The sequence below is a fragment of the Vidua chalybeata genome, chromosome 2, assembly GCF_026979565.1.
Source record: "Vidua chalybeata isolate OUT-0048 chromosome 2, bVidCha1 merged haplotype, whole genome shotgun sequence".
Taxonomy (NCBI): Eukaryota; Metazoa; Chordata; class Aves; order Passeriformes; family Viduidae; genus Vidua; species Vidua chalybeata.
In genome coordinates, this window is record NC_071531.1 from 5,200,509 (window position 1) to 5,226,072 (window position 25,564).

A 25,564-nucleotide genomic window follows, 5' to 3' on the forward strand; every position below is an offset into this window, starting at 1 on the left:
GTCAGGAGGGTCCTGTTGGATGAGCAGCACTCAGCTTCAGCTTCATGGCTGAGCAGCTGCAATTCCACATCTGCCTCACGTGCTTCCAACTGAACAGTGAAAGGCAGGAAAATGTCATAGAGCCTCCACAGACTTTGACTGAAGTAACTTCTTCAGTGTCAGATCACACAAAAAGATTTAATTTAAGAAAGCTAAATAACTGCTTTAATGCCAGGATCATCCTTTCTGTCCTGCTGCTTGGTGCTTTATTCTTTCCAGTTTGTAACAAATTTTCCTTCAGCCTCTGTTGGATCTGACAACTTTATCCATTGAAGTTAACTTGAATCTGAACACTCCCCTTTTTCTGCAATGAATTAAGCTGGAATACTTTGCAGAAATGGCCTTGTGATGACTTGATTGGAGAACTGCTATAGTGTGTGTCCATAAGACAGATTTTAAGATTCACAACACAAAGTTTAAGGTTCCTGACCAACCTAATTCTGGCATTTCCTGGCATGTAAGTATTTGACAGCCTATGTATCTTCTATTCTAATGTAGTTCCTTAAGTTTCTGTGGTGGGTAACTATTGATTGGAAACAACTGTTCTGGGGTAACTGTTGATTAGAAAAAAGCTCCGTTACGTATAAGCAGAAGGCAAGAAAGGTGCTGAAGTGCTGTGGTTGTGCTCCTGCAGGTGCTGTTGTGACCATCACAGCTCCAGTGAACATGAATGTAGACAGTCTGCAGTCCTTGTCCTCAGATGGTGCCACCCTGGCCGTGCAGCAGGTGATGATGGCAGGGCAGAGCGAGGACGAGTCTGTGGACAGCGGCGAGGACGATGGGGGAGACCTCTCGACAGCAAATATCAGTGGGCTGGTCTTGGATAACAGCGACTCTCTGCAGTAGGAAGCCAGAGAGCCTGGAGAAAAACACTTAGGAAAAAGAATGGACTGACTGACTGACTTTTTATAGTTTGCACAGCAAACATTTTACACAAGTTTTATTTCTAATATGTTTTATATGTAGATATAGAAGGGTGCACTTTTTTGTATTTCATAGTAAGCTTAAAGAGTGTTTTTGCAGGTGCAGCAACTTCTTTCAAATGTGGTTTTTTTTTGTTTGTTTGTTTGTTTTCCTTTCCTTATTTCAGAAAATGATATCTAGTAATATAAAGAACCACATAAGCACCCCTTTGTTCTCTGAATTGGAAGTGCTGCAGTTTCTGATGAATTATGCAGTTTCAATTAGTGCTGTTGTTTAACACAGCTTTCGATGAGCAGGTGATGTAAATTTAAAGCATGTGACACTAGTGTGTGAAACTTGATTATTGAGTTAGATGCATATATTTGAAAGATGCTTCTGCACCTTAAAAACTGCTAGTCTGAGGTGGACAGCAACACACATAAAAAGAAACTGTTGATGTGTGATTCAGTAGAGAATGTATGGCAATTTAAATAAGTTTAGTTTCTCTCATAGTCCGTGAGCCTGTTTATCATTTGCTATAAAAACTCCTATTTTTACCTTGCTGGGGTTATTGGATAAAAAAAAAATATTTTTATAAATTCACTAGAAATTGGGATGACAACTGTATTAAGCAGGAGGAAAAAAAAAATTTCCAGAGGGGAAAAATAAATGTTTAGTATTCCTATTTGGAAGGTCTGAAAATTGACCCAATTTAATAAACAAGCCTACAGTAGCATTCTATGATTCTCAGCTATCCCACAGTGATATACTATATTTGATAATAGCATAAGAAGGGCCCACTGTTTGATGGGATTTTGATATTGTCAAACATTGATTTATATTACGTGTAAACTAATATTCAAATTGCATAATTCTGTATCTAGACTTGTATCTGAAAATATTTGCTAAATGAGTATTCAGGTAAGTAAGTTCAAATACCCACAACTTTTCCAATTATTAGAGAAATTTAACACTTTATAGTTTGTACAACTGAATCTAAAAAAAACGAAAAGTTGCCTACTATACAGTCATGAATTCTGCTATTTTATTGCATTTGAAATATTTTCCCCTAATACAAAAAAATATAACATGGATTTATATCAAATTTCTTCAGATCTGAAGTTTACTTACCAGAATATACAGCAGGCTTTGTTAGAGTAGGAAATCCTTGTGTGTCATTTAAAAAACAGAGAGCTGGTGATAAAAACAGCTGGGTTTTGGTTTGGTTTTGTTTTGGGATGTTTTATTTTTGTTGTGGTAACAGTTAATTTCTTTCATTTTCCCCAAGTTTGAAGTCTGTGATTGTCTCTCCATGAGCACTTGCTTTTGGAATTTTGTATTTCCCGTTGTTGAGTGCAAATAAGAGACTCAAGAGCCTCATGGTGTGATCAACACCCTCTTTTGTCCCTGTCCATTTGTCACAGTGTTGGCTTAGATCAAAGCCAGAATTTCCTTCTGATTTTGACCAAATCTGAGTGTGTTTCTAACGTGACAGGGAGAAAGGTGGTCACCTTTAGAATCTTCAGACACTGTATTTGAACAAAGCCCTTTGGCAGATGCAAATATTTAATTGAATACTTAATTTCTGCTTCTCAGAACACTCAGGCACTTGCTGAGGTCCCCTTGATTTCAGGAGGATGAAGGAATGTGCTGCTGGACATGCTGAAGTGGCTGGAAGCTGGTCATGGCAGATTGTCTTCCAAGGCAAGGTTGAGTTGGTAGGAAGAAAAGCTTCAGGAAGAAATATCAGTGCCATACACACATGGAGAATAACAGGCGTTTGCAGTGACTGGGAGGTTTTTTGTTTTTTTTTTTTTTTTAATGGTTTTTACTCAACACAAGAGCTGTTTCTGCTCTGGCTCTCACTGAGTCCTGGCTGAGGATCTTCCTTAGTTCAAGTGCTGTCATGATCTGCTCCACTGGACTGGTGATTTCTAAGAATTTGTTTTCTTCTGACTTCTCTGCTTTGCCACTGATGTGCCATGTATGTTAAACAGCACAGTAAATGAATAATGAAAGATGAATTAGGAAGGCTTTGACATAGCATGGCTATCTCAAAGGCTGCTGTCAAATCCAGTTTGTCCCCAAAACACTTTAAAAGACAAAGCATGTACAAATCCTGCTCCTTTGGAAGCATTCAGCCTACTGCCCCCACAAAAAATAGTTCAGATTACTGGAACTCAGATTCTGTATTTTTGTTTTTAATTGTTTTTAACTCCAAGAGTGCTTCATTACCCCCACCGTTTCCATTTAGTAATTCAATAGCAGGTTACATTTGTTGGTTTGTTTGGGGTTTTTATTGGAAACAACCAGGCCTCAGGGTTTGCAAACTTCTGAAAGTTTATTTTTCAGAAAGAAGCCATTTTCTATTTAGCTTTTTTTTTTTTTAATTATTACTCCCCCCACCTTACATGCAGCAGAAGTTCTGTTCTTCCAAAACATGACCTTGTCTTCAGCTACTTTATCAGTTCCTGGAGACTGAAGTTGACAGAGTTTACCGTGAAAGTGGAATATGGAATAGTTTCAGTGTCAGATTAGAAACATTAAAAAAATACAAGGACTTGAATTCCTAAAACTGAAAAGGCTTCACCAGTGTAAAAGTAGCGCTTAACATGTGAAACTCAAATATTTTCTTTCAATTCAGTGAGAATTCTGTAGTGGGTGTGAACTGCAGGGAAGTGCTTGTTCTTTTCATGATTTAAAAGAAGAAGAAACAAATGGAGTATTTTTTTTTTTTTTCCTGTGTAGGAAAGATTGCTGGTTCCAGCAAAGCATCACCATTGAGAAAAGGTACATGTTTACATTAGTCAAAAAGTCTTTACAGGGGACCTGACTTCAAGTCTGTGTATAATTCCCCCTGCCCCCAATTAAAGTCATATTCATATGCAATAGAACTAAATTGGTTTTTGAATCAATGTGATTCTTCTGCAAATACGATTATTGAAACTTTTTTTTTTTTCACTCTAACCAAAAACAGGGTTCTCAGTCCAATTTTTTCAATATTCCTGGAACAAGCAAGGCAATTTTCTGTTATGTTTTTTTTTAACTTTGGAAGCATTGCAGTTCAGTAAATCAATTCCAAAACGATCAGGATAAGTTTCTGAATGACTGTTACAAAGAAATAATCACATCAGAAAATACTCAGAATCAACCCTGGCTCTGCAGAAGTTTTTCTCCATCTGGATTTTGTGTCACAGTGGAGTCCTGCTGACCTCAGGGAAGCTCCAGAGATCCATGTCAGGCTGCATTTACCTTTTCCTCGTTCCTGATCTCTGTCAAGAATCTCTTGGAGAGCCCTCCAGCTCTACCTTGCCTGCACACCTGGGTCTTCTTCCAGTGGAAACCTGGGAATGCATGAAGGGCTTGGCAGGGCAGGATTTCATGGCAACCTGGGGTGCAAGGAATTTTTTTTTTTTGATGTTCAAAATGCACAGTGAGGAATTGCAATTCCCACAGTGAGGAATTGCAGTTCCCAGTTCCTGTGCTTCCAAAGTAGCTTTAGGTTTATGGATATTGGAGTGGAACAGGAGCACACGTGGCTCAAGCCCCAGCTCCTGGCCTGAGGTTGGCTCAGCTGGTCAGAGAGAGGTGCCAGTGACACCCAGGGCACAGCTCTGATCCCCTGTGGGCCATTCCCTGGGGAGCTGGACTCATTGTGGGTCCCTTCCACCTCAAAGTATTCTGTGAAAGAATACATGGATTTGTTTCTGGAAGAATCACAAGTCCAGCTTCCTGACTTTAGGAACTTGGCAGCCCATGGGATAAAACAAAGCCTTTCCAAGGGATGATAGTTGCACTTAAACAAAAATCCAGAGCGCCCTGGTGTTTTGAAAAATTGGAACACATGCATTTAATTGTAATTAAAGTTGATTTAACATTTTCTAAAGTTCAGTTGTCTTGGGAGAAAAAAAATGAGTAAGTATTTGTCTATGCAAGACACAAATGTCAAAAATGTGTGAATTACCCATCTTTAGGTACTGTATTGTTATTGTCTTTCTGACTTCTGTTCCTTTGATAAGTCTCTTCAAACTTTCAGCCTTACATTTGGCTTAGAGTTGAAAAGGCAAAATGTAGCTTTGAAATCCTGTTGAAAATGTAACTAACCTTCGTTCCCTCATGAAAATCTCGCATGTCAAACAATTAAGTGAAATGTTTTGGTTTCCTAATAATAAATTCAAACTCTCACCACCTCCTGCAAACAGCATATCCATGAACGTGCACGTTTAACTGTGGTGTGCAAACCACCCAGCCATCAGCTGGATGCACTTCGCTCCTCGCTCTGGGGCAGAGCTGAGGACAAGAGCAGGTTCATTTTGCCAAACTCAAACTCAGCGTGGATTCCTTCACCCCCTCCCCTGCCCTTGGCCTGCTAAACTCCTTTGGGTTGTTTAATTTTCAAGTCCTACAGTAACCTGATGGCCCAGTGCAAAATGCAGTGAAATTGGCACCGATGTGCTTTTCAGTCATTGTCCAAATCAGGTAATTTGTTCATTCCTGACACCTGGAAATACAACATCCGTTCCTTTCCTGTGACTTAGTTCTTTAGGACCTGCTGAGTGATCACAGTTGGTTTTGCCAGAGAAAAGCAAGGTGTGAGAAGGCAGGGAAATGCCTTCCCAACATTGTAGACACCCATAAAGCCTCATAGTTGGTGTTAATAAAACCCAGTGTTTCAGGTCTTGACAGAAGCTGCCCATAACCTGCCCAAGGATTAGCAGCACTGGGTCTGTACAATCGACAATCTTTAAAATGTGAACCCTGTAACTTTTCTTTCCTCGGTTGTTAAGGGATTTTGAAGCAATTGCTCTATCAAGGGATGAAATTAAAAATGAGAATATGCTTCATGGATGATTTATTTTTACACTGCTGCTCTCTGTGAACGGAAAAAGCACATTTTGGAAGCAAAGCATTTACATTGCTTTAACAGTATTGTTTGGCTGAAAGACAAATACGTTTTCAGGAAATCTTGAGCATATTTAACCCATTCTTGGCCAGGGAAAGTCCTTGGCCTTTGTATTTGTTTGGGGTTTCTTGTTTATGCAAATGAAGAAAAATGTTTACTAGTTCTTACCAGTGTGGGGATTTTTATTACACTTTTGTAATGTAGGATCAGCTTGGATGAATGAAAGAATTAGCAGGTAAATAGTCCGCAATGTTTGTGACTTTGGGTGGGGTTTTTTTGTTGTTGTTTCAAAATTATTAATTAAAATGGCATGGACATCAAACTTCAAGTAATGGTTCCAAGCATATATGGTAGTGACTTACTTGAAAATACTTCCTCTCTGCAAATCCCATGTGTTAACTTGTTTAGCCAGCTTGTAATACATTTCTAAAATTACCATGTTCTACCAAATCAGAAATCTTCAGGAAATGAGCAGCTCCTTTATTACAAGATTCTTCTCAACTAAGAATCTCAAACTCATTTCATATCCAGCGAGTCCTGCTCAGCAGAGATTAAATCAGATGTGGGTACTCTTGGATTTACTTCTGAGTGCTGGAGCATTTTCTATTCCTGCTGTCTGTTCCCCAGCATCTGGCATGGTGACACCCACGAGTGCCTGCAGAAGGGAAGAGAGCAGATTTTGGATCACGTTTTGTGGTTAGAGGGTTAATCTGTGGATAGATGAGTAGTTTGTATTCTAGACAAAGGAGTATTTATCATTTCCTTGTCTGGCATTAGAAGAGTGTCTGAGAGTAGTGCCAATAACTCCTGGTGATATAACTGGAAATAATTTTAACTCCACTGCTGCCAGGGAACAATTTTTTTGTTAATCTGAGACGAATAAACAACCTGACAAACAAAAAAAAATCCCCCACCTGTAAAGTACGAAGGGAATGGCTTCAGACTGAGAGAGTAGGGTTAGATTAGATACTAGAAAAGATTCTTCCCTGTAGGGGTGGTGGGGCCCTGGCACAGGGTGCCCAGAGAAGCTGTGGCTGTCCCTGAATCCCTGGAAGTGGCCAAGGCCAGGTTGGACAGGGCTTGGAGCAACCTGGGATAGTGGAAGGATTCCCTGCCCATGGCAGGGAAGTTGGAATTGGATTATCTTTAAGGTCCATTCCAACCCAAACCATTCTGTGATTATATGATTATATCAACTAAATTAGGTCCCATATGGAGTATTTTCAGTTGGATGGTTTCAAATTCCCTTGGGAGATAAATCACCTCTTCAAGAAGCCATTACGGGAATCAGAAGTAAATAGTTGCAAATAACTGGTGAGCTGGTTTGCTTTTGTGGAACTCAGTTTACAAAGTCCTTTAGTCTGCAACTTAGGGCTGCTCCTAAATAACTCTTCGTAAAAGGCAGAGCAATATCCTCAAAGCTAAAAAAAAAGGGAAAATAAACTACACAGTGTGAAATGAGGATTCTGCAAAAACAACCCAACAACATGGCTGGGACACATATTAGGTATTTATTTATTCACATATAAATTCATGCAAGTTCAGAGTGTGTGAGATATGTGGGGTTACATCTGTCATGTCTTTAAGCTCAAAATGAAAAATCACCATTTAGATACCCTCCTAAAATCTGAATGCAGTGTGACCTGTGCAGGTGAAGTTTGGTTTGTCTTCCTCATGCAACTGAGCTGTGATCTAGTAGTTGTGAAGAAATCAGGGAAAAATCTGGGTATTACCTTCTCTGTTGGACTTTGGTGTCACCACTGGCACAAAACAGGAGCTGAGGCCCTTGGACCTACTCCTGAAAATTATTCCTTGCACATTTTTCATTAACTTGATCCTGAATCCTAAATATGAACTGATGCATACACACTAAATGTGACTGTGGTAATAAAAATTAATTTCGATAATTTTTTGCTAAGATCCAAGAATTTTTCAAGTTAGATTTTTAGAAGTCTTGAAGAAATATGCAGATCATATTGAGCAGGGATTGTCCCTCTGTGCTGGGCACTGCTGAGGCCACACCTCGAGGGCTGTGTCCAGTTTTGGTCCCCTCAGTGCAGGAGAGCCCTGGAGGGGCTGGAGCGTGTCCAGGGCAGGGAGCTGGGAAGGGGCTGGAGAATTCCTGAGGGAGCTGGGAAGGGGCTGAGCCTGGAGAAAAGGAGGCTCAGGGGGGACCTTGTGGCTCTGCACAGCTCCTGCCAGGAGGGGACAGCCAGGGGGGTCGGGCTCTGCTCCAGGGAACAGGGACAGGAGGAGAGGGAACGGCCTCAGGCTGGGCCAGGGCAGGCTCAGCTTGGCCAGCAGCAGGAATTTCCCCATGGAAAGGCTGCTCAGGCCTTGGCAGGGGCTGCCCAGGGAGCTTTGCAGTGCCCATCCCTGCAGGTGTCCCCTGGAGGTGGCACTCAGAGCTCTGGGCTGGGGACAAGGTGCACATCAGGCACAGCTTGGACTCAATCTCAGAGGATTTTTCCAACCTTAATGGTCCTGTGATTAAGTAACCAGTGATTGACTTTTCATCTTGAGGGCTGTGGGTGTCTCTCCTCCTCCAACATCTCACTATGAGCTACAAACTATGGACACTTCATTTCTTAACATTCATCAAATTCTGATTCCTCACATTTCTGCACAGCTCAGTTCATGGCCCTCTTTGGTCTTCAAGGTTTAGACTCCTTGCTTTCAGCAGAGACTGGCACACAGAAAAGACAAGGGGACTTATTGATATGTGCAATTACAATAATTACAAATTCAATTACTGTGCAGGTACTGACTTTTCTAAGATACTTAGCAGAATAGATGGTTCCATGGGCACAATCCCAATTAAGGCCAGGAAGGCGAGAGAATATTTCTGTTGCCTTTTTTTTTAAATACACAAAAGGACTATTTTGCACAGCTGATCCTGATTAAGTTTCTTAACTCTGTACTGTAGCTGGATCGAGACCTGAAAGCTCTTAAAAATTTTAAGCATCATCATCAAATGAAATTCAAAATGGCAAAATTCCAAAGATTTTGAGGAACTGGGTTGGCATTTGTTAGGTAATGCCTATGTTGCTCTCCCAGCTTTCCAGATGCTGGCTGGAAACAATGTTCCTGACTCACTTGTACACATAGGGACACTTTCAGCAGCTCCAGAAACAATAATTTTCCTCTAAGATCCTCCATTCTGCTTTTAAACAACTGGTTTTGCATTCTTCTCTTTTTTTCTTTTGCTTCCTCTTTCCTTTCTTTGGAAACTGGCAACAATTAATCTTTGATTACATACCCTGGACTTTTTTCATGTCTCTTGAACTTCTGAACTGTGAATAGCCATGAATAATGACTCTGCAAATCACTCCAGGATTCAAAGCCAGCTGCTGGAAAAAGCCCAACAGCCTTGGAGAGCTGAGCTGCGGGTGCTGCTATGGATGCAGTATCAGAATGATTTTTTTTTAAAAAAGCTGATTTTAGTGTAGATGCACAATGTTGAAGCTAAATCATAGAACAGAATCAATTAAGTTGAAAAGACCTCCAAGATCATTGAGCCCAACCTTTCACCAATCCCCAGCCCAGAGCATTCCCTATTAAATCATAAAAACACAAATACACTTGTGTGTGTCTCTCCCATCCTTGTGCCATTTGCTGGTTAATAAATGCACTGCGCCTTTGGTGTGTCAGGGCAGCTTAAAGTTTTCTATAATGAACACATTCAAAAGTGTCAAATGTTACCTCTCTCCCTTCCCCCGGGTTTTAAAGAAAAACTCTTTCCAGGGGGATGTGCTCAGTCCCTTACCAACACTGTGTTCTCAGTTAATTAGGGGGTCCTCTAGGAAACCTCTGTTCTCATCCTGACAAGAAATCACCAGTGCAGAACCTGCCATGGATCAAGATTTCTGATCACTTAAGAGCATAATAACTAGGAAAAAAACAAATGGCAAGCAGCCAGCCCCCCACACCTGGGCTCTGCAAATGTAGTCTGGGTGCTAAAGCTGTTTGGTGAACCACACCTGAGGAATTCACTTCTGGCAGGCTGCTGGAAAAGGTAGAAGGACTTGGGCAAACACTTCAACTTCTTGACATAGTTGTGCCCAAAGGAAGCCTCCTGATGGGCTTTCATTAATGAAGATTTTAATGTTTTACAGCCTCATGAGGCAGGAACTGAGAGAGCTCATAAAAGGACTGAGGGCTAAAGCATGGTTGTATTTAAATCAATCATTTTATGATTAAAATTATGAAGAAAGGCCCTGTCCCTTCCACAACTAACTAAACATCAGTAATGATCCTTTACAAACCCTCAAAACCTGATTGCTCTACGTGCAAAGTGAGTTCTTTTTAGGAGCTGCAAATTTCAGCTTTGGTTTCAGTTCTCAGGGCTCATTTAGGGATGCACAGGAGTTTGTGTGTTGCTTTGTTCTTGAGAAATATTTACAGTCCTTCCCTGCTAACACTGCCTGGCTGTGATGCAAAGTGACAGTGACCATGTGGAGTAGCCACAAAACTATACCCCTGCCCAGACTGGGGAAAATCTGACCTGGAAAAATACAAATAATACCAGCAGTACTGTGTGCAAATTGCAGAGAAGCACATGGGTGATTAATACTGGAGCATCCAGGACAGCACCCATTCAAACAAAGCATGCTAACCCCAGGCCATTAAATTCAAGTGAATAAATTCTGACGACAGAGCATTGTGAGTTTTTAATCTTTTCCCTGTGCGTGTGCTGTTCGTGGTAAAAGTAAAATAATGCAGCCACTGCTCTCAAAGTGATGAAATGCAGACAGAGAATCTGGAGACAGAAGGTATTTCACATCAGAGGTGGGGGCAGAGCAAAGAAACTCTGCACCACCTCCAAGGAGCAGCTTGCAAAGGAGCCGACAGGGACCTTTTTGCAGAGATATTTGAACAATAACTCTTTCATTGTTCCCGTGCTGACACTGGGTAGAGAGGACAAACCCAATATTATGCAGGGGCTGCCCATCTGTCGGTCATTCCCCCCTGCTCCAAGGTTATCAGTCACACAAAGCAGGGAGCCCTGAGACAGATAAGATGTGTGACAAAGGATAAACAACCCCAGCAGCCCACCACCCAGGCAGTGAGGAGCCTTTCCAAATCCCTCATGACTCCCTCTGGATAATCCCTGTGCTTGCAAAACCCATCACTGCCCTTGCAAACTCGTCCCGACCTCCTTAAATTCTTGGCAGAGGCAAAAGAGAGCCAACCCCAGGGAGTCAAACACCCTCACCTTGCAAGGGCATACAGGATGGGGTTCCTTCAGCAATTTGTAAATACCTGGACAGCAGGTAATTAGAAACCTGTATTGGGAAGAATTCCTTGTGCTGCTGGCTGACACGGTGGCATGGGATGTCTGGTGTCTGTCTGGAAGGTGAACAATGAGCTTTAAAAGTGTTGTCAGGTCAAACCCCCTTCCCTGCAACAGAAACATGCAGCAGCTGTCCTGTGAGGAAAAGCTGAGAGAATTGGGATTGTTCAGCCCAGAGAAGAGAAGGGGTGACCTCCTTGTGGCCTTCCAGTACCTGAAGGGGCCTACAAAAAACATGGAGAGAAAGAATTTCCAAGCGTCTGGCATGACAGGACAAGGGGGAATGGCTTCAAACTGAAAGAAGAGAAATTTAGGTTAGATATAGGAAAAAAAATTCTTCACTATGAGGGTGGTGAACTGGAACAGGGTGCCCAGAGAAGCTGTGGCTGCTCCATCTCTGGAAGTGCCCAAGGCCAGGCTGGATGGAGCTCGGAGGAACCTGGGACAGTGAGAGGTGTCCCTGCCCATGGCAGGGGAGTTGGAACTGGATAATCCTTAAGTCCCTTCCCCAGTGGACGGAGACTCCTGCTGCATCCCAAAAACCAAATTCACCTGCTTCCTCCAACCTTTTCCTGACCTTCCATCTGAATCTCATGTGCTGACTGGGTTTTTTTGCAGTCAAACAGCATCAGAGCAGGAGAGAAAGAAATTAAAATAATCCAGGGGACCCATTTAATGTGTACCAGCAGCTGAGGTGGTTGGAGAGAGCCTTGTGTGGCCCAAGTACCACTGGCTAACACAAGAGGAAAGAGAATGTGTGTCCTTATCAGTAAAGTCTTCAAAAGTTCATTGGTAACAATTATTTTATTAAATCCTTAAACAATTAACATTGTTAATAACACAGCCTGATGAAGCTGTGGGTTTTATATATAGATATATATTTTATGTGTGTGTATTTATGTATGTCAAAGCATTCAGAAGATGCAGTATTCTGTATCCTGTGTCTGTATCCAGAGGACACCGTCACTGACACATTTTGGGGCATTCCTACTGAACTGGGACTGCCAATGGGGTCAGTCCTGCATAGGATCAACGTGGCTGTGAAGGACTGAGCCTTGAGTGCCACCATCCTCATGTGAGCTGAGGCTTTGCTCCGGAGGATGGAGACAGGAGAGGGGTTTGCCTCCTAAGAACACAGAGCTGTGCTAACCCACCTCCTCCTCCCACCTCATGAAAAGATTGGAGAAGGAAGAGACTGGAGAGAAGGTGTCAGCCAGCCTTCTGATCTTGGTCCCACCACTTGGAACCCGATGGAATTACAGGAAGAAAAAACCTGGCTCCTGGGAGAAAGTTCATCCAGTGAGTTTAATACAAACAGCCTATATAAACACAAACACATACAAAAGCAGAATCATCTTCCAAATAAATAAATAGCTGCTCCAGTTACATGCTAGCAGCACTCAGTTTACCCCTGTGGAACAAACCTCACAAGCAAGCAAGCAAGCTCACCCCCTAGAGACACGTTGCCCTGGCCTACAGATGATGGAGAACGTGGCATCTCCCCCTCTCCGAGTCCTCAGGGACCCTTCGAAGCCTCTCAGCGAGGATGCCCCACGGGGCAGGAACCTTTCTGCTGCCCTGCCCTGAGCCAGCAGGGAGGAGAGCTTCAGTGCTCGCTGCCAGGCGCTCTGCACTGCAGCTCCCCGCCCTGGGCCGGGCACCTGCAGGTTTGGGAGCCGCGCCGGGTGACGCTGCCGGCGGGCACCGCCATCCCCTCCGCGTCGTAGCAAACACAGCGGGGACAGCCATCGGCCACCGGGCTGCCCAGGGCGCGGCAGGAGGGCTCGGGGCGGGGGCAGCGCGGGGCACAGGCGATGTCCCCGCCGGGCTGGCAGGTGCACAGCTTGCGAGCGAAGTCGATGTAGAAGGAGCGGCCGGCGGGGACGCGGCCGCCGGCGAAGCCTTGCATCTCGCAGTCGCTCTCCAGGTAGGGCGGGCAGGCGCAGGGCGGGGGGCACGGGGGGCAGCAGCCGGCGGCCCTGGGGGTGGCTGTCCCCTGCGGGTCCCCCTCGGGGCACGGCGGGCAGGCGCTGGGCTCGCAGGTGGGTTTTGGGGCCGCGCCGCGGAGCAGGAGGCAGGCGAGCGCCAGGCGAAGGGCGCCGGTGAGGGCCATGATTCTGGGGGGAAAAAAGGGGAAATGGGAGCAGGTGTCACACTGGGCGTGGGCACGTGGAAGGCCCCGGCTCTGGGCTGGCCCCTCCGGCGTTTAAAGCCGAGGGGATGCAGCCCCATCTCCTTGAGGAGCCCGTGGCTGGAGGTTGGATCGCCCACAGCTGCCTGGTGCCAGAAACCAGAATCGGCCAGAACCAGAACCAGACAGAAACCTGGTCCTAAACCAGAATCTCTCATCCCCAAAACCCCATCCTGGCTCGCCCACTGTGTCCTCCATCCCCGGGGTTCAGACAGGTGGGCACTGGAGAGCAAAGCCCACACTGCAGCACTCCCTGAGCTTTGGCATGCTTGCCCTGACTAGCAAATGGGACTTGTTCACCCTCATGTTGGTGGTAATAATTTACATTTAAATGACTAATTAATTGTTCCTGGAAGGCCTGGATAGAAGAAGGACTCAAAGAAGCACTGTCTGCTTTGGTGGCTTGTCCTGTGGCTACTCCAGGCTGCTCCAGGCACCAGGTCTGGGTGTCAGTCTGTCCTGCTGTGCCACTCACCATCTGCCTTTTTCAGCCACCTCATTCCTCCAAAGGAAGCCAAGGAGGTCATTCCATCTCTATTTCAACTGGAAGAACCTTTTTTTCCTTAAGGAAGATGTTTCTGATGTTGGTTATTTCTGTGGGACTCAGCTCTTTGTCTTCTCCATTTCTTTGGTGAGCTTGTTTTCAGAGTCAGTCAGTCCTGGCATGAAATTCCCTCCCTGTGCCTGTTCCCTCCTCCTTCTCCACTCACACCTTGGATGCACAGCACCTGGCAGCCCATGCTGAATCCTGCTCCTGTTTAAAGGCTGAGGACTTTTTTTTTTTTTTTTTTTTTTTTTTTTTTTTTTTTTTTTTTTTCCCAGCTTTTCAAGACCCGTGTTTCCTTTAAGTGCATTTTTGGATCCCTTCCCTCTGTCTGAGTGCCCTTATGTCCTGGTGTATTAAATACACCTTCCTCCTTCCTGCACTGGGTCCTTCCAGCTCTGGTCTCTTCTCCCATTGCCACCTTTGATTACATTTGTATCATCACCACTTGATAGCCCAAATTTCCTGCTCTTGCAGGCATGCAACTACTCGCAGTTATTTCTTAACAGCTCCTTAAACTAAAAAACGTTTGCAAGTTGCATAACCATAAAGAAAACAACTTGAAAGCACAGACCCTGTCTGTTATCAATTAAAAAAAAAAAAAAAAAAAAAAGACTTTGAAGCTTTTCTGGTTTTAAAGCAAAACTAGCAAAACTTTTTTGCTAGTTTAAGTTACTTGGGCCTGCTTTATCTTTGCTGGAGTTGTTCTGCCCCTTCCTTTCATTCACACATTTTAATCTAGTGGTTATTTTACTGCCATTCCCAGAGGACTGGCACAGAACCCAGACACGCTCCCCATGGAAAAGCTGCTGCTGGAGAGGCTCTCCCTTCCCCAAGCCAAGAGCTCCCTCCTGGCTGCCCCAGCTCCAGCCACCCCACACAGACAGAGCAGGACGCCACCACCAAACATCACTAAGCCGTGTGAGAAGGTTTCTCACACCCCAACCTCACCAGTCCCATCCATTGCCAAAACATCTGACCCCACCCGGCAGCGAAATTGGGCACCTTCAACAGAGCCGATTTCCAGCAAAACCCCGCCACGCGTTTGTCACTGAGCAGCATCACCGCCTCCTGCTATTCCCCAGGGAAATGTTCATCCTCCCGCTCACTTCTGGGGCTGCAGGCTGGCCCTGCCCCGTTCCCGGTCCCCGTGGTTCCCGGTTACCTGCAGGGTGGCCGGGCAGGTGGGACGGGCGCTGGGATGCGCTGCAAGACCTTGGAAGGCGGCCCCGCTGTTGCCCCAGAGCCGGCCGGCACCTCTATTTATGTGGCTGCACGGTGGAGCCCTGGCGGGGCGAAAGGGGAGGCGGGGAAGCCTCCAAGGTGCTGGGCAGGGCCAGCGAGATGCTTATCTTGCTCCTGGTGCTGGTTCCGTCTGAGCTCAGGCTAACCCGGCGTGTCCGGCATCTGCAGCTCTGTCCTGGCTCCCCACGCCCCTCTGGGCAAACTTCAGCAGCGTTTCTGAAGCATCAGCAGCCCCCCCGTGCTTCACAGACTGCTGGGGACAGGGATACCGGGGTCCACAGGGAGAGCAAAATGAGTTAAAAGCTCTAGGAAGGCAGCAGAGCTGAAATGCAGCCAGCTCTGGGGTGATGCACCTCAAAATGCAGGAGCCAGTGGTGGGCATGGACCTTCTCAGAGCACACACCTCCTCAGGACAGGGCAGCCCTCCCGTGCCACACGCTTGACATGCAGCTTTTAGAGCACTTGGGGTTTCTTTTCCTCTGGATTGAGCTGCAGGGAGCCAAGGCCGTGGATCTCAGCAGAGAAGGGATGCACAGCAGGAGTTTCATGTGCCCTGACCTGCACGGGCGGCCTGAGCTTCTCCCCCCTGGGCCATTTGGTCCCTGCTGTGGAAATGTCTTGCCCTGATGTACTCATGAGCGCACTGAAAATGTGCCCCCAGCCTTGCAGAACAGAGGGATGAAGAGCAGAGGCGTCTTGGGGCAGATGGGACTGGAAAGCAGTGAGGGTTTTGGGAGCACACACCCGTTCACCCTTTGGAGCAGGAGGGGTTGGGAGAAGAGCACGGGTGGACCTGCAGGTTGAGGGAGCACTGGAGCTGGACACTGCACTCAGGACAGTGGGCTGGGATGCTGCCTGGCCTTCATCCACCTCCTGCTTCCCTCTCATGGCTCCTGAAGCCTGGAAACCCCCATCCCTCTGGTCCAGAACTCCCGTACCCCACAGAGCTCAAGAGCACCGAGCTGTGCCAAGCTGGGCAGCTGCGTCTCACTGGAGATGTAAAATATTGACAGGGTCTCAGTGGTAGGGGAAAGAAAAGGAACTCAAAGGACCATTTACCCAGAGGGGGTCATCACTGTCAGAGGACAGGCCCAGGGATGTGTGAAGGAACAGAGGGTGGAGGGAGGGACATTTAGACACGCTGCTCGTGCCACTGATGCTGTATGGGCACATGTTTATAGGTCCTGCAGGGATTTCTGCAGACAACAAATGAAAACTCCTCCCTTGCCTCCTGAGGCCTTTTCCACGCCAGAGACACGGTGGGCAGGATGGCACAGCCAGTCCCTCTCACTCCTAACCCAGCACTCTGGGCTGGTGGTGGGGCTGTGCCCTGTGGGACACCTTCAGGGTCACGGCCTGGCAAACATCAGGAGACACAACACCAACAGCCCTGGGCAGGGCAGTGCCACTGCTGGATGTGCCTGCACAGAGCAGCCCCCAGGGACAGGGGAAGGGGCCCTGTGAGCACCTTGGTGAGCCTGGCTCCAGCCCAGGTGGAGCAATCCTGGAATATCTGGAGCTCACACCCAACTTTATTAGCTCCCACACTCATAGTTAACATACAGAAGAAGTTGTAAATATTCGAGGTTAATACTCAGCAGTTCCTTCACCTTTGCTGGAGTGCATCTGCCTGTCCTGCAGCCTGTCTGCAGCTGGCTGCCCTGCAGCCCTGCAGTGCTGCTGCTGCTCTGCTGCTGCTGCTGGAAGCACTGGGCTTTGGGTTAATCCATAACAGCCAGGCTGGTCCAGATTCAGACTCAGTTCTGGGCTTCATGGAGTTATGGGGCACTTTCAGACTTACTCATGTGAGTTTGGAATACACGCATGGACTAACATGCTTCACTTTGCAACAGAATTGTTAAAATAAACACGATACGGTGAGGATTGAGCTAATCAGTTTCTGTTTTTCTGGACAAATATGGTTTTTGCTCAAGCAAAAACTCTCAGAAAATCTGATAATCGCTCGTGTCACCCAGGAAACAACAGACAGCAGAGACACTTTTCCTAAATGTAAATACTTCAGTGTTCTATAATTTAATAAAAATCTCCTACAATCTAGATTAGATTGAGAATTTTAAGTAGCCACTTAGCAGCAGAAGAAGGAGAAGGCTTCCAAAATGGAATGGTAGAACTGGGATTGTGGGGGTGGAGTTTGAATAGAAGTGTGCAATATCACAGGGTGGAAAACACAGAGTTTAATGGTTTAGAATACAGTAATATATATAAAGCAAGATGGAGGTTTTAGGGTGGAGGCTGGTCCTTCTTCTTCACCTCCTTCTCTATGGATTTGGGTGGTTTTGTGTAATTGGATAAAAAAAATCCCAATTCTGGGCACAGGTGGTTGGTTATTGGGTTAAAAGTAAAAATAATTAAGGTGTCATTTCTTAATTGGACAGTTTATCCTTAAAAGGCCTCGTACAGAGAGAGACGGGGCTGCATTTTTAGTGTGTTAGAGTGGAGTGCTGCAGAACTCAGGGTCTGTGAGACTGTAACATGGATAAGAATTAATAAACATCTGAGTCCAAACAAGAAATACCATCTCATACATTTAATCCCGACCCTGGCAAAAAGAAGTTAAGCCTCCACACTCTCCTGCTGCCTTCTTGGAGGCAAACATCCCCAGGGGTGAGGAGGAATGGCTCCTGGGGGTGCCTCAGCCCTGCCTGGCGTGGGCAGAGAGGGGCAGAAGGGTGCAGCAGTGCCGTGACTTGCCCCCAGCCCTGCTGCTCTTGTGGCAGAAAAGGGCTCTGGTCCCCAGGGATCAGCAAAACCCTCAGCAGCTGCAACACAGGCAGTGCACAGGTACCTGCAGCTGGCAAACTCACCAAAGCTCCTCCTGCTAAAATCTGGGCAGGAACAACCATCCCCTTTCCATCCACATTCCATGCCCAGCCCTGGGAAACTCCATGTGAGCACACATGGCTGTTAAACACAATTTCTTCAGTAATACTGTGGGTGGCATTTGGCAGACAAATACAATACATCACAATTTTCTCCTAAGCATTTTGAGAAACCATTGGCTGGATTGGGCCAGAGGCTCCCTTGGCCAGGTGGTTTGGGCTCAGGGGCACACCTGGACCTGCTGGAGCAGCTGCTCTGCTACTTCTTGTCATTCCTGCTGACAAAGGTGAGGAGGTCCATGGCTGTGACCACACCAAACACCGTCTGCTTCATGGAGGAGCTGCCATTTCCACTGACTGGAAGCACAGAAAATTCCAGCTTAGTGGCAAAAAAAAAAAAAAAAAGAACACCACCACCTCCACCATCCCCCTCACCACCTTCCAGCTGTGCAGAGGCTGCTGCGCATTTATTAAAAGAAAACCCTAACAGGGACAGCGTCTGTCTGAGCTCTACCTCCACAGAAATGATGATGGAGCCTCAGTCAGGTTACTGTGATCACACCAGAGAGGTTTTTTGCTGCAAATAACCCACCTTTCCCAGAGCAGGAAACTTAATTTCCCAGTTGTTTTTAGCCAACCTCTGTTCCAGTCCTGCTCCTATCACCACAGAACTTTTCAGAGCAAACTAATGAGACTCTCTAAAAGCAGCAGTTAGGCACTTTTCTAATCTGTTCTCATAACATCCTACACCACCATTAATGAAACAGCACTTCAATAATTGTTTTAACTGTCTGATAAATGTTTTCTTAAATAAAAATAATACTAGCCACCAGAGCCCAAACACAAGATAAAATGCAAGCTCCAAAGGTGTGGGAAGAAACTAATAAATAAGGGGGTAACTGTGACAGCATTAAAACAGCAGCTCTGGAAAAGCAAGTGGGTGTTATTTGAAAATCAGAGCAAGTGGTGCTGCAGACAGCTGGCTGATATTTTCTGATGGGTGCCATTTAATTTGCTGATACCATTAAATTTATATTAAAATGTGATACAATAGAGATATTCCTTATTTTATGACAACATAGCTGAGAAAGGAAATTCTGCCTGGCATTAATTTTGGTGACTGAATTGGAAACGTGCATCAAAGGCAGTTTTGAGTGTCAGATTTTTGTTTGCAACCTGTTGTGGGAACATGGATGGACTCGCAAGCTTCAGAGCTGATGGGGCTCTGGGGGAGCAGGCCCTGGGGAGGGAAGCTTTGGGATGTTTGGGCACGGTGGGTTTTGGAGGCCCTGCGTTGAGCAGGCAGCTGGCAGTGTCACCCACTGCTCACCTGAGGGATGCTTTGCATGCTCAGTGTGTAATCCCATCAAATCAGCATAATTACACCCTTCAGCTCTAATTCACAAGACCTAAACGTGGCTCTTCTGACTGCTTTTCGCGTTGCTCACTTTTCCCAGCCAAGGTCAAATCTGTACTCCTTTTGGTGTAATTGAACTGGAAAGGTGTGCCAGGTCAGATGTGCTGAGTAGCACCTGCCACCACACCTTTTTTGGGTCAGAGGAGGCACAAGGGGTGATCCCTGCTGCCACTGATGTGTCAGCAATCCTGATGCTGCTGTGGTGCTGCTGCAGGTGACTCTGCTGGGTTGGCTTGCTACACCAAGGGGAAGGTGGCTGTGCAGTGGATTGAGAATAAAACCAATAAAACCTGCTTTAATGGTGCTCCCAGACTGGCACAGCATCCCTACACCCAGCCATGGCCCAGGTAAGGCTCACCCACAGCTGCCCCAGGCTACACACCAGTGCCCCTGATGACCCGTGCCACAGGGCTTGCTCATGGCCCAGCCCAATTTTTCTCAGCTTTCTCAGCTTAGGTGCCTGAATTCCACACAGGCTTTGCCTAATGTGGCCAAATGCTCCTTCTGACCTTGCCCCTGGGCTACAGGAGTCTACAGAGATCCCTAATTTCCCCCTTGCTAGCTTTGCCCCTCTCCCCTCATCTCTGTGGCGTCAGAAGGAGACATGGGTGAGGAGTGGGCAGTTCCAGGGCTTTGCAGAGCAGAAACCCCTCGTGGTGCAGAGGCTCAGGGGCTGCACAGGAGCAGCAGATGCACTGACACCTGCCACAATCAGCCTGGGAATTGCCCTTTCCCCTCTCACACACTTGTGCCAAGCCTGTGGGGAGTTTCTGCAGATACCTACACTGCATTTGCTCGTGTACAACGATAGCAAAGTGGTCGTTCTCCAGGATGCAGGAAAGCTTCCCAAGGCTGTCCTCCAGGCCGATCTAAACAGGACAAAATGTAACTTTTAATGTTTTACTTCACCTGACAATGGCTGAGATCTGATTTTGGAGGGTGCTGATTCCCCAGCTGGATGAACTCCCCTGTCAGTGCTTGGCTCCTGGTGTGAAAAGCTCCCATTTCTGAGCCCTGCTGGTTCAGCAGAGCCTTTACAGGTGCTTGTCCTTACTCTCATCTCCAAGATGTCACCATGGCCCTCCCTACTCTTCTCTGCCTTCTCACTGACCTCTTCTCCCAGCTCCTCTCCCACACCCCAGGGTGCTGGTGGTGCACCTCTCCCTCTCTCCCTGTCCCCAGATAGAGACTGACACCATCCCCAGCCTCAGGGGTACCTTGGAGAACTGGTCGTAGGTGACCTTGGTGACAGGGTCTGAGAACTCCACGTTTCCAGCCAGCACAGAGCTCAGGGTGTTGCTGAGGGTCACCATCCCCAAAATAAGCCTGTAAGGGAACAGGGAGTTTTCCAGAAGGTCAGACCTGAGGTAGAACACACATTTTATGTAGGGATTGCTCTGCTCTGGTTGAAGTCAGTGACTAAACTGTTGCTGCAGTCAGTGGGAGGCACCAGGTTTCTCCTCTCTTGAGCAGAACAAGGAAGTCTTTGTCCTCACCAAGCTGTTGGTTTCACAGTAGTTAAAATCTGCTGTTGCAGTCCAGGACTCAGCAGCTGGGAGAAGAAAAACCTGTGGGCTCTCCAGCTGCTTATTTGTGTGGGTTTCCCTCCAGCTCTCACTCCCCTGGGCTCCCCTTGCCTGTGCACTGATCCAGCATCTTCTGGTTTGGTGGGTACTGGATTGGGCTTTAACTGGATCTTTTACAGGAGTTCTATTGATGAATCTTCACAAGGAGGCAGATGATCTTTTTAACATTATGCATCAAAGTCCAACACAAGATCCCCAGCTCTGAATGAGTAAATGGGACTTTAGCTTCATCATGACTGATTTTTCTGTACGAATGCCCATCTCTGCAGTGAGCAGAAATAGTTACCCTGACTCAGCAACAACAGGAGCTTGGTCATATCCCTTCTCCTGGAGGATCTCAATTGCCTTTTCACAGCTGACTTCTGGGAGGAGAATGAGAGGGGCCGAGAGATTCAGTTTCTGCACCTTGATGTTCCACCACCTGTTGAAAGACAAATGGCAGCGCTGAGCTGTGACTGCTGCACAGCTGTGGCCTTCAGCAGGAGGGCAAGGCCAGAGGAGATGAGGGATAGTCTGTCTGCCTGAAAAGCCAGCCCCACTCCTACACCCAAAGCAGAAATGCCACCACGGCCAGGTCTTGTTCAAGCCAAGCTTTCCCTACGCCCAGTGTTCATGCAACTCCAGAGGCAGGGATGAGACCGGCAGCTGGCAAGGTGCTGAGCTGTCCTGAGTCCAAGGAAACTATTGAGGGCTTCACTTCAAGCTCATAAATAGGTGACCTACCAGTTTTACTCCTTTGTTCTGTATCCTTGGTCCTCACAAGGCAGCATTTGCAGCTCCTGCAGGAGAGAGCCCCGCAGAGATGCTCGTGTGACTTATGAGGGACAAGCTGAGTTTGTTTGTGGGGGAACACAAGCAGCTCCCAGACATCTCAGCCCTGAGTCCTTGCAGAAAAGGCAGGGCAATGCTGGAGCCTAGAAGGACCAAGAGCAACTCTAACCAGACACAAGAGGCCTTGCATATATGTTAAGATTTTAGGAAATATTTTACAATAACTTTTGGTAAAGGAGAAGGCGACATCGGTAATACCTGCTGTCTTTAGGGTGAGAACAAGAGCTTTTCTAAACAAATTCCATTTGCCCAGCCACACATCAGCTGGCATCAGCAGTTTGCCTGTGACTCCCTGAGGGGACTCTTTCCCCATGGTGTCCAAGGGACAGCAGAGTTGGGACATCTTTTCTGGCCAGCAGCTCTGGAAGGTGAAAATTTCCTGTCCCCTGCCTGAAGAGAGCTGCAGAGATGTTTGAAAGGGGGCCTTGCTACAACAGGGACCCACCTCCCCAGCAGCCTGATGGTCCTTTGAACATCAGATGTGCAGTAGAGAGAGGTTTTCAGAGGGTTTAGGTGGCCTGGGCTGCCACGTGGGAGTGGATCAGCTACTTTGGGACAGAAATGGTTCCTTTATAGACTTTGATTGGAGAGCTGAGAGAGAACCACCCAAAAGAGAGGAGCTGACATTACAGCCTCCCCAGAGAGGGGTGGTCTTTACTTTGTTTTTCCTAAACACTAAAAGGGAACATTTTCCTTTCAAGATAATGACTTCCAGACTCAGAAAGCTGATTCCCTTAACACAGTTTATCCCAGCAGAAGTTGTCTTACCAAGGCTTGTGCTCCTGGGCGTCATTTAGGAACCCATTTTTTATCATCCACTTATCATTCACAAATTTGGACCTAGAAATCACCAACAAAGAGCAAGTCTGTGAGGCTTCCAGAAGAAGTCGTGCTTTGTTTCGTGCACCAGACCACAGCACTGCCCCCGGGGCTCTCATGATTTTTGCAGCTGGCTGCTCTCAGCCCCTTTTAAGGTCAGCAGGAGCATCGGGTGCTCAGTAACTCTTCGAAGCACGCCAGCTATTTGCCTTCCTAACTTTAGGCATGCACGCTCAGAAAGTGTAGCTTGGCTGAGTCCTGCTCCGTGCAGTGAGTCAGTGACGAGAGGAAATAAACCCCAAGTGTCCCAACACCCATCCCATGGTGACTGCCACGGGGATGTGCTCTTTCTCCCTGCTGTTTATTTTGCTTTTTTCCTGTGATCTGCCTGAGCTGGCTCAGTCCATGTGCCTTGCTATCAGATTTATTGGGGCAGTTCTCCAGAACCCCAAGCACTTGGGCTCAGCTCCTGTCACAGAAGGCCATGGGAGCTCCCACCCTGATGCTGGGAAGCAGTGGAGGAAGCAGGACACTCACATGTAGTTCCGGACGGAGTCGGGCAGGATGACAACGCAGCGCTGACCTTCCTTCAAGTCCTTGGCAGCTCTCACAGCCACGGACATGGCACTGCCCGAGCTGCCCCCTGCATGGGCACCAAGGAGAGGGAGACAAGTGTCAGGGCTGCCCAGGACCACTGTCCTGGGCTGGGGAGCACAGGCTGCCCCAGATAATGGTGCAGAGGTGGCACCTCCTGGCATGGTGGCTTGGGACACTGGGATGGGAGGACAATCAATCCCAAAGCCTTGTAGGCTTTAGGGCCAGGCAGAGGTAGGGACTCATGGGATGTGTTCATATGGTGGCTCTTGGGCTTTTGAGGCAGCATGGAAGTCACCTCATGGACTTCATGAACCACTTCTTGTGGGGACTCTGTGGGCAGACCAAGGCCTGAAAGGTCCCATTTAGGGACATTCAGAACATACCACACCCTCTCTTCGCATGGGCAGAAGACCACGCCAGTTCTAGAGCTTCTGGCTGACATACTTGGCACCCAAAGATTGGCTTTAAATGCACTGTAAAGACTGAAAAAACCCCATAAACATTACATTCATGCTTGGAATACCAGGCCAACATGATGGGAAGGCTTGAATGCTCCCCGTGTCTGTGTGCACGCATGTGGTGTGCTGCACGTAGGGAAAGCAGGTCCCTGCTTTACAGAGGCAATTCTTCCACCACCAGTCTGAGTACTGGAAGTCAAACACATTCCACTATCTGTGTGCCCATTACACACTGCATTCAAGGCAGCACGTATTTTACAGCAGGTTAATTATCCCTAGGTCACATTTTTCAAACAAACGAGGAACGGCCCTGAAAAATGCAGTTCAGGGAACACGAAGCTGTTCGCAAATTATGGTTGAGTTCAAACAAGTGGTTTCTGTTGAAACACAGTGACTCCATGCCTGCTAGGTTAAATCAACATTTAAGTGTTTCATTACATATATATAGCCTGATCTTTTCCAAAACTCCCTGAATATGAGTGCTCAGGGCTTTTATCAGCTGTAACTACGAGCCTATGTAGTGTCTGGTCCTGGATGCAAACCTGTGTCTGTTTGCTTGGTGTCAGGGAAGGCTGAAAACAAGGCTGATGCTCTGTGGAGGCTCTTAGGGTACAGGCAGAGTCTTTGTGAGGGCACCTGTTCATTTTGGGAAGCCAGTGGGATCACTTACAGCTTGTTGGCACAGGGAGGAATACTCAGTAAGAACATCTCACACTTTCTTTACTTTCAGACCTTCCTGGTCCAAACCTGGCACCTCTGGTGTGGCAGTGACACCGAGCACGGCCTCGCAGAGCTGTTGGCACAGCCCACCTGTCCTGCCCCGAGCCCCACTAATCCTCCCTTCAGCCTGTGTAACTCTACACTGCCTGAAGATCCAGTTCCACTGCAAAAGTGCTCCAGTAAGGAGAGAATTATTACTTCTATAATTACTGTGGCTGATGAGTCAGACCCCAGAGCAGACTGAGGGACACACCTCTGGAGTCTGCAGTGACCTCTGCACAGCCCGAGGCTCAGCCTTTCAGCTCTGCTGATCCAGCAGACACAAAATGCAGAGGGCACCTACTCTGGGACGTTTTGGTCCCAAAAAGATGAGGTTCAGAAGGTTTGTTAAGAGAAAAAAACTGCTGTGGCTGCACTGTGCTTACCACACAATAACCCCTCCTCTCTGATCAACCTGCGGGACATGAGGAACGAGTCTCTGTCGTTGCTTTTGTACCACTGATCGACCACCTGGAAGGAAAGCAAGGAGGATGAGTCTTGGCAATGTCATTTCAGGCTGCCCTGACCCTCTGAGGCACACCATGGTGCTGATGCCCACATCATCTGAGCTCTGAGCTGCCTTCCACACTTGTTGAAAGCATTTGTCAGAACATCCATGGTCTGGAGTTCTTGCTTGCAGACACCCACACCTTTCCAGCCAGCACCCTTTCCTTGCAGAGTTAGGGATGTCTGACAGGTCCAGAGTTAGGATGTGGAGGAGTATTTATGATGTCCCAGGCCAGGGTACATTAATGGTTGAGATTTTGCCAAAATGAGATCCAGCTACAAGAATCAGTCTGGATTATTAAGGTGACAGCTCTACAGCCATGTGCTGACAGCAGGGATGTAGTTAACACCTAGAAACAGAAAGAATCTGTGGTTTGAGGCTGTGAGGGACCTTTCTAGAATGAGGCCAGGGCAACACAGGCAGCCTGTGTTAGGGATTTAATGCCCTGTGGCAGCTGATACACTGAGAGGGAACTTGACAACAAAGAGCTACAAGGTTCATGATCTGCTATCTTACAGGGCTTGGATCTTGTCATCCAGCCTGTGCATGGTGCAGGATTTCTGCTCTCTGTGTGTGGTGCCTGAGGCAGAGAAGGTTCAGGAAAGAGCAGTGGGATGAGGAGCAGCACAGA

The 25,564-nt window shown here is 47.1% G+C and overlaps 2 protein-coding genes across 11 annotated transcripts in view; one reads left to right on the plus strand and one right to left on the minus strand.

The window, feature by feature from the left end:
• Positions 1-5,790, plus strand: part of PKNOX1 (PBX/knotted 1 homeobox 1) — a 40,183-nt gene extending 34,393 nt beyond the window's left edge. For 5 of the 9 annotated variants that reach the window (XM_053934857.1, XM_053934855.1, XM_053934856.1 and 2 more), the window contains one exon: positions 674-2,224. In XM_053934857.1, coding sequence (XP_053790832.1) covers positions 674-885 — 212 coding nt within the window. In that variant the 3' untranslated portion in view covers positions 886-2,224. Of the gene's footprint in view, positions 1-673; positions 2,225-2,538 lie in introns of those variants that run through there. The other 4 variants (XR_008429243.1, XR_008429244.1, XR_008429242.1 and 1 more) reach the window with 4 other exon arrangements.
• An 11,497-nt stretch (positions 5,791-17,287) lies between these two features.
• The window catches only part of LOC128783596 (cystathionine beta-synthase-like), a 29,408-nt gene continuing 21,131 nt past the window's right edge, over positions 17,288-25,564 (minus strand). The window contains exons 12-18 of one of the 2 annotated variants that reach the window (XM_053934466.1): positions 24,812-24,896; positions 23,149-23,254; positions 22,561-22,632; positions 21,248-21,382; positions 20,593-20,701; positions 20,160-20,244; positions 17,288-18,315 (exon numbers count right to left, since the gene is read on the minus strand). In XM_053934466.1, coding sequence (XP_053790441.1) covers positions 18,218-18,315; positions 20,160-20,244; positions 20,593-20,701; positions 21,248-21,382; positions 22,561-22,632; positions 23,149-23,254; positions 24,812-24,896 — 690 coding nt within the window. In that variant the 3' untranslated portion in view covers positions 17,288-18,217. The remainder of the gene's footprint in view (positions 18,316-20,159; positions 20,245-20,592; positions 20,702-21,247; positions 21,383-22,560; positions 22,633-23,148; positions 23,255-24,811; positions 24,897-25,564) is intronic. The other variant, XM_053934467.1, reaches the window with a different exon arrangement.